At 48.4% G+C, this 14511-nt stretch overlaps 1 protein-coding gene across 1 annotated transcript in view; it reads left to right on the top strand.

Moving 5' to 3' along the window:
• Positions 1-14511, top strand: part of TBL1X (transducin beta like 1 X-linked) — a 254388-nt gene that overhangs the window by 210892 nt on the left and 28985 nt on the right. The window contains exons 6-7 of the mRNA XM_030806534.1: positions 8052-8197; positions 11999-12251. Coding sequence (XP_030662394.1) covers positions 8052-8197; positions 11999-12251 — 399 coding nt within the window. The remainder of the gene's footprint in view (positions 1-8051; positions 8198-11998; positions 12252-14511) is intronic.

Genomic DNA, 14511 nt, shown 5'->3' on the forward strand with positions numbered 1-14511 from the left:
TCTTCCAAATTGCTTTCTCTTATATTCCCAAAGTCGTATCTTGACTTTTGTTTGAGTGTGATTTGCAATGGTGCTATCCATCGTAAATCTCTGGTTTAGCATTCATGCTGTCTTCCAATTTGCAAATGCTGAATCCAGAATTCACGAGTGGTCCAAGCTGCTGGAGACCACACTGCAGGGCTGGGGGACATGAGCATCTCTGAGCCTAGCTCTTCCCAGTAGCTGACTTGCCGCAGGAGCTGAGGCTTCTCCTGGCATTACCTCCACTACAATTCGCTGTGAGCATTTCCAGGAAGCAGCACCCCGTATCGCAGCCGAGGCCCCTCCAAGGTTGTCCGGTTGTCCTAGCCCACTATTGCCCTGGGAGGAAGTAGCCACATGAGTTTATGGCCTGAGTAATGCTTTTCCCTCCTGGATGCTCCCCACATCTAGAGGATATGAAAATAGTCTTGGCAAGGGTGCCTGGTCTGCGCTTGTCAACGGCCTGAGCTGTATTCAGCCACCACCCTTGGGGTCCAGGCCAGATGTTATGGCAAAACCCTGTTTTAACGAGATCCTTCTGGTATTTCTTTTGGACGCCATCCGAGGCAGCTTCATTTTACACTAAATTCCATGTTATGGTGGGTCATCTCAGACAGGTCTGCAGCACATAAAAATGTTCTCACTGCACTCTGTTTTCTGTAGCAAAATGTTGTTGGAGGTTAGGATGGGAGTTGAGGACTGGGCCTTGAGGATTTTTTTCATATAAACACGTTAAAATGGAAAGCTGATATGAACATGGTCAGTGATAATAGACTGCAAAGGCAAAAAGAATTCTCCCCAGCATTTTTTTTTTTTTTTTTTGCTTTTTACCACGGATATTATTGGAGTTTACATATGATAAGAACTGCTTCTTGGGCAGAAAATGTAATCCTCTGGTGAGACTAATCCATCAGTGTTGAAGTGAAAGGAACCGGTAGTGAATTCGCCCCACAGATGAAGATAGGATTTCTAATTCCCTCGCCTTTTCTGTTTACTGTTCCTAACTCCATGAGAATGTGTGTGTGTGTCTGTGTTTTCTTCACCATTTGATTTTTCATCCCGGCTCCCACTTCCTCATCCTTGGCCTCTCCTCCATCTTTATTTTTATCACACCCTCCCCACCTCCACCACCTTGTCCCAGCACTGAGAGGAAAGTGGGCAGCTTTCCAGGCAGCTGCAGCCCTGCTGGAGAAACCTTTATGATCCAGGAAATATTGACTGAGGAGAAGCTGTGCTGACTCCGCTATGAATAGGGAGGTTGGGAAAATGTCAGCATTTGCAGAAACAAAAGGAAGTGCTACATGTACGTTTTGGTTTCATAATGACTGTATTGTAAAACCCCTTCTCTTTAGCCTACTAGGTTGGACAAGTGTGTTAACCAATGGCTGTTTGGTATCCATTGATCATAGAGCTAGACCAACAACCAAAGTTGTTTACCTCTCATAAGGTGGCTTTTGCAGGCATGCCAGAATCATATTATAAAACTCCCAGCCACAAACTCTAACATGTATTTTCACTTCCTATTCAATAAGGGATGTCCCCACCCCTTTACTCTCCGACTACTGTAGTCATAAAGGTACACTCCTAGTTCCTCCCTCTCTCTTTCTTAGCTTCTTGGTCCCTGTGTGTGATAAGGTTTCTTGTTGCCCTGTGTGACATGGTGTGGCACGCCCCAGCATACTCCCTTCCTTGGGAACTGAGTAATAAATTCTTTCAATGGCATTAGCCTCTTTGTGTTGTCACTCAGTCACCTCCATAAATTAAAACCCTTCAGGTTTTGTTGGCACCGTAAGGTAGTTTATTTTCTCTACATAGGATTTTAGAATTGAAAGGGACCTTGTAGATCATTGAATTCCACCTGTCCTTTGGTCAGAAAAGGAAGCTGGGGAGACCGCTAAGGGCAGATCCAGGCTTCGGAGCATCTGGTTAAATGTGTTCTCTCCATAAGCCTAAGAAATGGTACCAAATTTTTATGTCATTGCATCCGATATGATCCTTCCTTCTTTCTTTTCTTCTCTTCTGTTTCTTTCCTTTGCTCTCAAGACTGGTGTATCACTTTGTCCCCCAGGCTGAAGTAAAGTGTGTTTGTTACATTGCATTGGTTTTCTATTTGTATTATTATCATCATATTGTTTTTTTGTTGGTTTTTTTCTGGATATTTTTGATCTGTGGTTGGTTGAATTGGTGGACGCGGAACTATCGGATGTGGAGAGTCAACTGTATATAAAATCAGGTCGGCACAGTTTTCCTGTAGAGGAGCAGATAGTAAATATCCTCAGCTTTATGAGCCATGTGGTCTCTGTTGCACCTACTCAACTCTTCCATTGTAGTGTGAAAATAGTCACAGACAACACATCAACTCATGGGTGTGGTTGTATCTCAATAAAACTTTATTTACACACACTGGCAGTGAGCCAGACTTGGTCTGTGGGCCTCAGTTTGCAAGCCCATGATCGAGACAATGCATAGATAGCAGATGGTGCCCATCAGCTTTGGATAGCTGTCAACATTACAAGTATGTAAGTCTGTTAAATACTTAATAAAAATTCCAGTTTTAATGTTACAAATTGATACCCTTGGTATTTGTTTTAGCTGAAGATGCAAAACCAACCCCACAGCTGCCTGAGTATTAAATTCTACTCTTCTCTGCCAAATAAGCAGTATTTCTAAAGGCCAGTGATTGATAACTTAGCAGATTTTGCTGTGAATCAGGCCAGCATTAGCTGGGCATAGTAGTTCACTGTATAACTCAAATGGTTTGTGAAGTCATTTGTGAGGGGTGTGGTTTAGCAGTGTCATAATTGCAAGAAACGCAATACATGTACTTGGTTTGTTTTAAATCTGTTTATGTTGCCTAGTTAGATGAGAAAAATTCTTATACAGACTGTTTCCTCTCTTGTGAGGCTATTACACCCTTTATTCCAAATGGGCAGGACTTTACATGGAAGATCCTTCCATCCTTCATGCAGTGTCGTCCTTTGTGTAAGCCTTTCAGTTTATCATGATTATACTCTTTTTTTCTTCCTGGGAATAATTTTACCTCATCTGATTATGCTCTGTTACTGTGTGTTACGTTATCTAAGGTCTATGACCAATTGCATGCAGAGGGTGGCTTGCTTTTCAATAGCAACAACCATGAACCAAGCAGAAATGTAAGGAGAGTAGAGCTGGGGGTAGTGGCCTTTCAGGGTGTCAATTCCCCAACCATGGTGGGGTTGATGGGACAATATTGGAAACATTTTTGGTTGTTAAAACGGGAGTGTGCTACTGGCATCTAGTGGGTAGAGGCCGGGGGTGCTGCTCAACGTCATACAATGCATGGGACTGTGTCGCCCACAGCAAGGAATGAGCCAGCCTAAAAGTCAGCCATGCTATGGTTGAGAAACGCTGCTGTCAAGAGATTCATCAGGGATACGCCTCTTAAGCAGGTGGCAAGCCTAGTGTCTTCAGGAATGTCTCTAGGCTAGCCTACTGGTGACACCAAGGACACTAACCCATCACCCTCACACGATCTTTCATTGAGGTACCACCAAGCTCTTTGTTCTCCTGCCCTTTAACTACTTCTGCACCCGCCTCAGGGGCAGTCCTTGGTGCTTCGTTTGTCACTGACATTCTGGTCTTTGTTCCTACGGATGTCTTGTTGGGCAGAAGAGATGTGTTCAGAGATGCAGGAAAGCTGAAGAGGCACGAGGCACCGAAGTCTCACCACTCTGGCAGACTGCAAATGAATGCGCCCATTAGCCCTGGAGTCCAAGTGGGAGGGGTGAGATGCTGGCAGGTGTGGAGGCAGGCATTACCTTCCGCAGCACCCTGGCAACTGGTTCCAGCAACTGTGGCCTAAGAGGAAGTGGTCAAGCAGCCTCTATTACATAGTCCTTGGGCATTGTCTTCGTTTGTATGGGCTGTAACCAATACCTTAGACTGGATAATTTACATACAACCAAAGTGTATTGCTCACAGTTCTGGAGGCTGGGAAGTCCAAGATCAAGACGCCAGCAGATTTGGTGTCTGGTGAGGTCCTGTTTCACATGGATGGCTCCTTCTGTGTCTTCACATGGTGGAAGGGGCAGGGGAGCTTGCTTGAGCTCTTTTATAGGGGCACTGATCCCATTCACGAGAGGGGAGCCCTCTTGATTTAATTGCTTCCTGAAGGCCCCACCTCTTAATACCGTTACCTTGGGGATTTGTCTCCCACATACAAGTCTTGGGGGACACAAACATTCAGAACGTAGCAGTCGTCTTCCTGTCCCAGAATGAATATCGGAACTAGCAAATATCCTAGTGGCCATGTCATCTGACATCCTTATTGTTCCAACAAGGAAAGCTGGGACAGCAACCTTTCCACTCACTGTGGTCTTCTCTCCATCAAATGTGTCGGGGGTCTGGCTGCTGTCCCATCTATGTGTCTCATCAGCACCTCAAGGTACTTTTTATCCCTATACCACAGAGGAGGAAATGCAGGCCCAGCCAAATGAAGCGACATGGGCCAGGCACCCAGTGGCAGAACGAGGACAGAACCCAGCCATCCTGCCTGCTGCTGACATTTTCTCCATCCAGCCCTCCTGCTTGCCCTCATGAGACCACATGGCCAGAAATCAGTAAGAAAATCTTGCAAGCAAATGGTCTGAAAAACCATTGCTCTGGAGGCCATGTAGAGATCCATTCAAAGAAATGCAGCTAGTGAAAGTTTCAGCAAATAGGAGGGCTTCTGTTAACCATGGCATGGAATGCACATCTCCCAGGTCTTTATGAAGGTGCCTAATTTCCAGTCATGACAACCTACCCTCTCCAAAAGAGGATCCAAGCTGATGAAAGACCTTCAAGGTACCCCTGTAGAACTTTATCCTGCGCATTTGTCATTGTGCACGTGCACAGGATATTCCTTTTGGCAGACGACTTTCAGTTCTTTGCAGAGGTCTCAGACGCCACACCCTTCATCCATCTTTACTGGTTCATCTCTTTGTTCCAAGAAGACTTAATCGAATGTGAATACCGTTGTCCACACGATCTAGAAATGAAATCTGTGTTGGAGAGCATAATCATGTAGAGAGATAAAGTTATGCAGCCAAAACATGTACTCAACATTAAAAACCCAGATGAGAGAGAAATCAAGGGCACACTCCCGCCGTGGGTTAGACTGAGCTTTGCACACCGTTCTTTGTGAGTTGCCTGAGCTGCACCCACGCTGGCTGCTGTTGAGAGCTGCCAGTGGTCTAGCTGAGCAGCCAGGTGGAAGTGGAGTCTGTGTCCATGCAGGGAATTCAAGAATTTTGGTTCCTGTGCTTGTGGGTGGGTCTTGGAGTATAAAGTAAAAAGCGGAATCTCGGAGTCACATAGTCTACGGTTCATAGTTTAGTTCAGTGTCATATCACATGATCCTTAGGCGGGTTACCTGATGTCTCCAATGTTTGTCCTTATGTGTGAAACAAAAATAGTACCAACTCCAAACAGCTGCTACAAAGACTGAGGTGTAGTGGACAGAGTGCCCAGGTTTGGTTGAAGACGGTAATGTCGTCAGAATCGGCTCTGTTTCACAGAGCATGTGACTGCAGATATCAGTTCTGTGGCCCAGTGCTGCTTATGGGAATGAGTGAGTCAGAGTGGATGAATGAAATATCCCAGGAGCATGAGACTTTCCTTCCACAATTGCTCCATCAGCCATGAGGTTTGCTTGTCAGGTGCCGTCATCAGCACATAATGCTGCATTCTGGTGCATTCAGTAGATGTTTCTACATACTGTTTCATGGTGGCTAAGAGTGGTTTTCTGGCTGCCCAGGCTTAGATCTCAGCCCCACCCCTACAAACTGAGCAACAGGAGGCTGTCAGTTACCCTCAAAAGATCTCAGAGACTGATTCATCAAGGGGAAAGGGGCAGTGACAGAATGATGCCGAGAGGCTTGAAGCCATTGAGTAGGAGCCACGTGAGTGGCCCCCATCAGCCGTGAGAGTCATGATGTCTATGAGAGAGGAATCACTGTGGCCCAGAGTAGATAAGGAAGATTCCATGTAGTGGATCGCCAAGCCAAGAATGCAGTGAGGTCCTGCTTTATCCATTGACTGGGGTTTTTCTCTTCCACACTTTGCCAAAGACCTCAATGATAAAGGCTTGCAGGTAAAACTCTGTATAGCATGGCGGAGAATAGAGTCGTTGGTGAACCCAAGGGTGGGTTGCTTCGTTTTGGTAGGAGTGGGTAGGGGAAAAGGAAGGTGGATAGAGAGAAGACAAGTCAGAAGGAAAAGGTGAGGTGGTTGTAAACAGCCTTGGCTTATATCCTCCAAAAACACAGGGGCGGAGGAACCCTTGGGGATAGGGGAACCTGGAAAGGGCTCCTTTGCAACCTAATGTAGGCGGTTATAGTTTTGTAAAGAAATATGCAAGGCTCTGTGCAATTGATTGTGACATTAATAGCAGCTAGCCTATTACTCTGTTAGCTCAATCTCAACTACACATTTGATATGTTCTTTACAACCTGGCGGTGGGGACAGAACAGAGGGTGGATTGAGGAGGAGGGAGAGTAGACAGAGAAAAGTGAAGTGTCAGAAAACAGCAAGGAGAGCACAGCGCAGAGCTCATCTCCTGGAGGAACGTTCCCATCTGGTGAGCGTTTTGCTTATTGCAAGGTCAGTTTGCGTTTGGATAAGGCGAGGCAGAAGGGCACTGATATGGAAGCAGAGGGAAGCCGGTTGTCACTGCCCCCCATTTTCTGAATGAAAGACAGTGGAAGAGGAGCACCTGTCCAGCAAGGCTGACAGTCCTGCCTCCTGGGATAAGTAGATTCTCAGCCTGCAGAGTGGCCTAACCAGGGAGGTAGAGTGGCTGCTTTCCGAACTCCCTGCGTCCTGCTCCTTTGCCTCATGCATGGAAGATGTAAACAGTGTGAGAGTTGAAAGCCACACCATAGGAATGCCTTGGTGTCCACCCCACCTGTTGCCAGGGAGCCGAGCATTGCGGGTCCATGTTCCTCACACGAGATCCCCCCATGACCTCCACCTCCCAAGGATTTCAAGCTCCTGTGCACCCCCAGGCCGCCTCTGCACCAAGCAAAGTGACCCAGGCCTGCCAGGCAGGGTGGCCTGTTTTAGGAAACTCCCTGCAGCAGCCTAGGCTTGCTGGCAGTAGGATGCCACCTCCCTCTCTCTCCTTGATGAAGGGCTGTCGCAGCTTCCTCATCACCCCCAGACCTCCACATAGATGCCCTGCACCATTGCCTTCTTCCTTGAAGCAGGCGCCATCCACAAGAGCAAAGCATGGCTTTCTGTGTATTCAGTCCTGAGCCCCTTCCCAACAGCTTCATTCAAGAGCCTTCATCCAAAGCTGATCTGAAAACACCTTTAAATTGCCAAGCATCATTGATCAGCAGCTTCCTAGAGCAGCAGTGAAAGAGATGCACTGGGGGAGGAGAGGAAAAGAGCCAGCATCAATTAGCAAAGAGAAAATTCCCAGTGTCTTGAGAAAATGACTCAGTGCCACACCAGTCAGTCCAGAACGGCCTCTTCTCCGTCTTCAGTTGTTGAGTTGTGATACACTTGCCCCGCGTGCCAGGAGCACTCAGGGTCAGCGTTTGCTGTTCCCTCATCTTTGGCTGAAGAAAGGTGCCCTGTGTGCTTTCAGGGGGTGACACAGAGAGGCTTCAGCGTGAGCTTCTGTACAGTTTTACAAACCACGGAGTTTGTGGGGGAGCCTGGAGCCAAATTTGAGTAACAGAAATGTCCAACCGGGGCATGCAGGGCAAACTGTTGTCTGTTCTGCTTTGTTCTTAATAACACTGAAACGGTTCTACCATTAAAGTCCCTTGTTTCATCACATACCAACCCTGGTCTTCCTGGGTCTGAAGTCCGTCTCTCTCTCCCTGCCCTTTCCCACCTCACTGAACCCAAATCAGAAGCATCCCTGGGCATTCTACAGCCGTGTCTGTCCCTGCAAATTAAGTGTGTTTGAAGTCCGCGGGCCACCTTCAGATCTCAATGGCTGCACCTCCCTCCTTCAATTCGGGGTCTCACTCAACTTCGGCTTTCCCCTCTTGCCACAGGTTTTTCCCACTCGGCTTTCACATTTGGGATTGAGAGCCACATCAGCCAGTCCAACATCAATGGGACGCTAGTGCCACCGGCCGCCCTCATCTCCATTCTCCAGAAGGGCCTGCAGTATGTAGAGGCCGAGATCAGTATCAATGAGGTACGTAGCTGCTGGGCCCGGCCCCCAAACAGCAGAGCCCTGGGAAGCTGCAAGAGCTTGGAACACATTGGAAGCTAACATGCGTTTCCCTCAGGCGTTTGGGATTAATTCCTCGGCAGGGTGCAGTGGCTCATGCCTGTAATCCCAGGACTTTGGGAGGCCGAGGCAGGGAGTCTACTTGACCCCAGGAGTTTGAGACCAGCCTGGACAACATGGTGAAACAGCATTTCTACAAAAAAAAATATTTTAATTAGCCCAGTGTGGTGGTACGCACCTGTAGCCCCAGCTCTCAGGAGGCTGAGGAGAGGATCAGATCACTTAAGCCTGAGAGGTTGAGGCTGCAGTAAGCTATAATTGCACCAGTACACTCCAGCCTGGGCAACACAGTGAGACTCCATCTCTAAAATTAAAAAAAAAAAAAAAAAAAAAAAAGAAAACAAAAAAAGGGGAAGAAGAAGAAAGTTGGGTTTTGTTCCACTTTGTGTTAATACCGGTTGTGTGGATACACAGCAGCAAGCTTCCAGTGCCCCTCCCACATGGCTCTGTGTTTTTGACTTAAATGTAGAATCACTGGCTGTTAGCTGATGTAAACACTTAACACCGCCACATCTGAAAAAGATGCGGCAGATGTTCAGCTGCTCTGGGCTTCGGAGTGGACGTTTGCCTTGCACTTACGCAGACTTGCCCTCTCTTCTTGATTTCTGGAGCAGGTTGGTTAGAGAGGGGCCCCACACGTGGTCAGGTGGAATCTGTATTTCAGCAGAACCCGACAGAGGGCATCACCAGAGGCTGCGTCAGGGCAGAGAGGTGATGGCTCTTGTGTTAACGAGGATCTCAAGGGATGCTTTCATTACCGGGCTCGTTGTAGAGCAGATGGGGTAGGAGGTTGGAAAAATAAACGCACATTAAAACTGTGCACTTGGCTTGGAACCCCTCCCACTTTTTACACTGGTCCACAGTGAGCAGTTGTGCCAATTTTATAGCAATTTTGGTTTTAAACCACACACCTCACCCTCTCTTGTCCCCTCCTATTCTGGTCTCATGATTCTGCAGTGAAGATCCCCTTGCCACCTTCACCTGAGTCCCTATTTTATTTTTAGAGACTGATTCTCACACTGTTGCCCAGGCTAGGGTGCAGTGGCACAATCATGGCTTACCGCAGCCTCGACCTCCTGGGCTCAAGTGATCCTCCTGCCTCAGCCTCCTAAAGCACTGGGACCACAGACGGTCCCTGTCACTTATTTTTCAGTCCCCTGCAACTTCCTCCCTCTGCCCCTCTTTCTCCTACTCTGACCCAGGTGCGTGATTCTACTGAACTTTCCATACTGTACTGTCATCCATCCCACCTGGCAGTCACATTCTTCCAGGATTCCCTCTGTCCCGTCTTTCTGGGAACTGGTCTCGCCCTTACGAACCTTTCTCCTTCACAGCATGTTACACTGCTTTCTCTTTACCTTTTAAAAAACTCTTTTAGAAAATCACAAAGTAATATATCCTGTTTTCTTTTTCTTTTTTTTTTTTTTTTTTTTTGAGACAGGGTCTCTCTGTGTCATCCAGGTGGGAGTACAGTGGTACAATCATAGCTCACTGCAGCCTCAACCTCCTGGCTCGAAAGATCCTCCTGCCTCAGCCTCCTGAGCAGCTGGAACTTATAGGTACACACCACCACATCCGGATAATTTTTTTATTTTTTGTAGAGATGAGGTCTCGCTGGTCTTGATCTCCTGGGCTCAAGCGATCCTCCCACCTTGGCCTCCCAAAGTGCTGGGAGTACAGGCGTGAGCCACTGTACCCAGTCCCTGTTTTCTTTCTTGCACTTTTGCCTGCGATTTTTCACAAAGCTGTGGCTTTCGAAACTCCGGTGTTTTTTCCTCTCTTGTGCTCCTTTTTCCCTGGCAAACCCCTTCACACTGTGTGCCCTGGATCGTCCGCTGACTCCTTCTGGCCCTGTCTAGTTTCCTCACTGCAAAACGCACACGTGTGTATCTAAGAGGACATGTCCCCAAGGGCCAGCCAGCCCTCAGATCTCAAAGCGCCTGTGACTCTTGTTTTTCTCTGCTCATTGCCTTCTACCTCTCATCTGTTGAGAAGCCTTCATGGTTAGCCTTCCCTCGGCACTCCAGATTCCAGCACTCTAGGGGCTAATGAAAGACCGTCCCATTTGTCACAATGGTTTCTAATCATTAAAAAGTGAGACACGCCAGGGGCGGTAGCACACATCTGTAATCCCAGCACTTTGGGAAGCCAAGGCAGGAGGGTTGCCTGAGGCCAGAAGTTCTAGACCAGCCTGGCCAATATAATGAGACCCTATCTCTACATAAAATAAAAAAACTTAGCCAGGTGCAGTGGCGCATGCTCGTAATCCCAGCTACTCAGGAGGCTAAGGCAGGAAGATCAGTTTGGTCCAGGAGTTTGAGGCTGCAGTGTGCCATGACTGTGCCCCTGCACTCCAGCCTGGATGACAGAGCGAGACCCTGTCTCTAAGGAAAAAAAGAGAGAGATAATGTGCCCACAGAGTTTAAATGAGGACGTGTTGTTACTACCTTGGACGGTTACCGCGTTTTGTCATGGGCTTGTTCACTGGGATGTGAACATATGAAGGAGGAAGGGGGTGTGGGAGCGTCTTGACCCATCGGTCACCATTGTCCACTCCATGGCCAGAATCAAGGGCCAAGAGTGCCTGAGGAGGTGATGTAGCTGGTTCTTTACATAGGTTGTATTGTTTATTTTGAAGATTGTCTTGTAATCAGAAACCATCTGGAGTGATGTTTCATTTAGTTCTTCTTCAGCTGAAACCTGAGCCTTTCAGTTCTTCCTCATTTCTGAAGTAATTCAGGTTCAGAGCATATAAACATGTGTTTGCACATCCAGATACAACCCGAAGGCTTATTGAGGTTCACCTGATTCGAATATTTGGCGTGCTTCACAAGGAAAGAACCTCCTGCTATATTTTTAAACGTGTATGGAAAGTTTTTCATGGTATACGGAAATCGGAGAATCAAAGAATAGTCAAAAAAAAACATGAATCAAAACAAAATGATGTCAATTGTGTCATGGCTATAGTTAGTCTAACCCTGAACCCAAGGAGTCATTTCAAGCAGCAGCAAGTGCCTATTTTATTAAATGCCATGGACAGATGGACCCAGAATCCAGGCCTAAATGCTGTGTGCATCTCATTTGGGCCCTGCTTCTGAAGCGTTACCCTCCCGTATAATGGATGGTCATTTGCAGAGATTTTGCACAGTCGCGATAGCACGTGGGCGGGCCTTCTCCCCCGCAGCCGTCAGTATTTGGGGCTGCGTGTTTCTCTGTGGTGGGGCCATCCTGGGCACTGTTGGATGTTGAGCAGCATCCCTGGGCTCCACCCACCAGATGCCAGGAGCACCTCTCCTCCCTTAGTTGTAACAGCCAAAAAAGTCTCCAGACGTTACCTAATGCCCCCCAAGGAGTCACAGTCACCCCCCCCCCCCACATTGAGAATCGTGCCATCAGGGATAGCACTTTCTGTCAAGAATAAATGGCCTTTTTGTCCTCAATGCCCCAATTGGGTTTGACACTCAGAACAACCATCACACTTAGTTCTTACCAACAGTTTGTCGTGTCCCCTTCCCTGCTCTCCTGCCCACCATGGGATCCCTTCACCCCAGGCTCCAGGTCCATGCCGCTTCCCCCGTGGCCCCTGGTTGCTGGGAGCCAGCTGTTTGCGCCCCACTTCTCTGCGCTTCTGCCCAGAGAGCAGAGGCCATTCCCAGAGCCCTCACCCACATGAGCTGACAGCTGTACCTTGGCTTGCTTCCCCAGGATGGCACAGTGTTCGACGGCCGCCCCATAGAGTCCCTGTCACTGATAGACGCTGTGATGCCCGATGTGGTGCAGACGCGGCAGCAGGCATTCCGAGAGAAGCTCGCTCAGCAGCAAGCCAGTGCGGCGGCAGCGGCAGCCACGGCAGCAGCGACGGCAGCCACCACGACCTCAGCCGGCGTTTCCCAGCAAAATCCATCGAAGAACAGAGAGGCCACAGTGAATGGGGAAGAGAACAGAGCACATTCAGTCAGTGAGTGCAGGGGCTCTGGGAGTTCGGTGGGCCTCTCTGGGTTCATTGTTTTCTTCTTGGGCAAATCCGAATGCCTTCTTCAAAACCTGCCTGCTGTAAATGTCTTAGAAGCTGCTCTCTAGTGTTTGCTTACGATCTGGCCGGAAGAACTTCCCGTTCCATTTTTTCCATCACAACCCTTGGACCTGACCTTCTTTACCCTCATCTTCAACTTGAGGAAATGGTGCTGCGCTGCTAGTCTGAGAACTCTCATGTGACGCATGATTATTGCCCGTGATAAACAAAAGCGTTGCATTCATGGACACCTTCAGTCTCAGCCTCCAGCCTTCCATGTTGAGGGTTTTGGGCCAAATTATGGTAAAATTATTGAGCTTGCAGTTCCTGCCAAGGGCACTGGGTCCCAGACACTGGGCATAGGCTTATTTGGTCTTTGCAAAACCCCAGGACATCAGTCCCTGTTAGGTGATTGCCCATGAGTATGTGCAAGTCAGACAGCCCAAATTTCTACCCAGAGAACCTGTTCCACTTAGACATACTGCTCTATACACCCTTAGGGACGCCACTTCAGGGTGCAAGTTCAGAGCGAGCATATGCGCCGTGCATGGCGCACCGCGTGTGCAGGTGCACTCGCATGCGCAGGCGTGCATGTGTGCATATGTATGTTGTACATGTGTATATCTGCATGTGCGTGTGTGCGTGCGTGTGTGTGCGGGTGCATGTGCGTGCACGCACACCTGTGCATGGTGTAGTGTGTGTGTGTGTGTGTGTGCGCTTGCATGGGTGTGCACACGCACACACCTGTGCATGGTGTAGTGTATGTGTGTGTGTTCTTCCTTATTTGAAAGTTGTTGCCCTCGGAGCAGCCATGCAGCCCAGCAGTCCTTGAAGATCGAGCTGACTATGGCGTTGCTGTCTTACCTGGTACATCTTGGCTCCACAACTTCCTGGTGTGTAGAGAGCCAGCCAGCTGCCTCTGATGAGGCTGCAGCCCGAGCCAAGCCCTGTGACAAGTTACCATCCACAGGCACCAGCTAAAAAATTCTTGGAGAAGCAGATCCAGCATTTAATGGAAGGTTCACAGATTGTTAATAACGTTTCTATTGCAATAGGGTGACAGAAAGGCCACCTGCCTCAGGTAAAAGGAAGAGATCTCTCACCAGCCTTCTATTGATAAGGTCCACAATTGTGGGGCAGGAAAAGAAGAGTCTGGCCCTCCTCCTCTGTGCATGTGGCCAGTTCGCCCTGGTTGAAATTCTGGAACAGCCACCCCAACCCCCTTCTCAAACCCTGCATCTTGTGCCTGACCCACAGCCCAATCTATGGAGGCAGGAGCATTGGAAGGCCGCATTTTGATAAGAATGAAAACACTGGCTGTCACACCTGCCTGGAGTTACCAGGCCCCCTGCCACTGCGTGGCTGGCTAAGATGCCAGTTTCCCTCTTGCCATCGCCAGGGACAGTGGGTCTGCCACATGCAGAAAGATGTGTTTCCTCTCTTCCAGCCAGACGACACTTTCAGAGCATGGAAGAAACACCAACATTGAAGAGTCCCATTGTCGTTTGAATGTTTTGTATCAGGCTTCTCGAGCTAAGCAGGACCACGAGGCGTTTTCTTATTTTTTACATAAACAGCACTCCTACTCAGTGACACGTAACCTAAGATCACATTGCTTCTGTTTCCCGGGTTTTCCACCAGAGCACCTTTACGAAAGACATATGACGAAGCATGCTCAATTCCTCACCGTATTGTGAAACTGTTAACCGTGGCTAATTGTTTGATGATCAGGCTATGTTGCTGCTTTCTCAGTAGCGTAAACCAGGGGCTAGTAAACTTTCTTTACAGGGACAGACAGTAAATGTCCCAGGCTTTGAGGGTCATGCAGTTGCTGTCACAGCTACTAAAGTCTGTCAGAGTGCAAAAACAGCTGTGAGAGCCAGCTCAGGCTGCTGTAACAAAAAGCCCCACACCAGGCAGTTTAAGAATTTGCTCTCACAGTTCTGGAGGCTGGAGGACCAAGATCAAGGTGTGGGCAGGGCTGGTTCCTTTGCGAGGCCTCTCTCCTTGGCTTGTAGAGACTGTCTTCTCTCCATGTCTTCACGTACTCGTTCCTCTGGTTGTGTCTGCGTCCTGATCTCCTCTTCTCATAAGGACACCAGTCCCATTGGGTTAGGGCCCACCCTTGTGACCTCCTTTTACCCTGCTCACCTTTTCAAAAGCCCTGTCTCCAAATACATCCACATTCTGAGGTCCTGGAAACAGG

Source organism: Nomascus leucogenys, chromosome X (assembly GCF_006542625.1).
Source record: "Nomascus leucogenys isolate Asia chromosome X, Asia_NLE_v1, whole genome shotgun sequence".
Lineage (NCBI taxonomy): Eukaryota > Metazoa > Chordata > Mammalia > Primates > Hylobatidae > Nomascus > Nomascus leucogenys.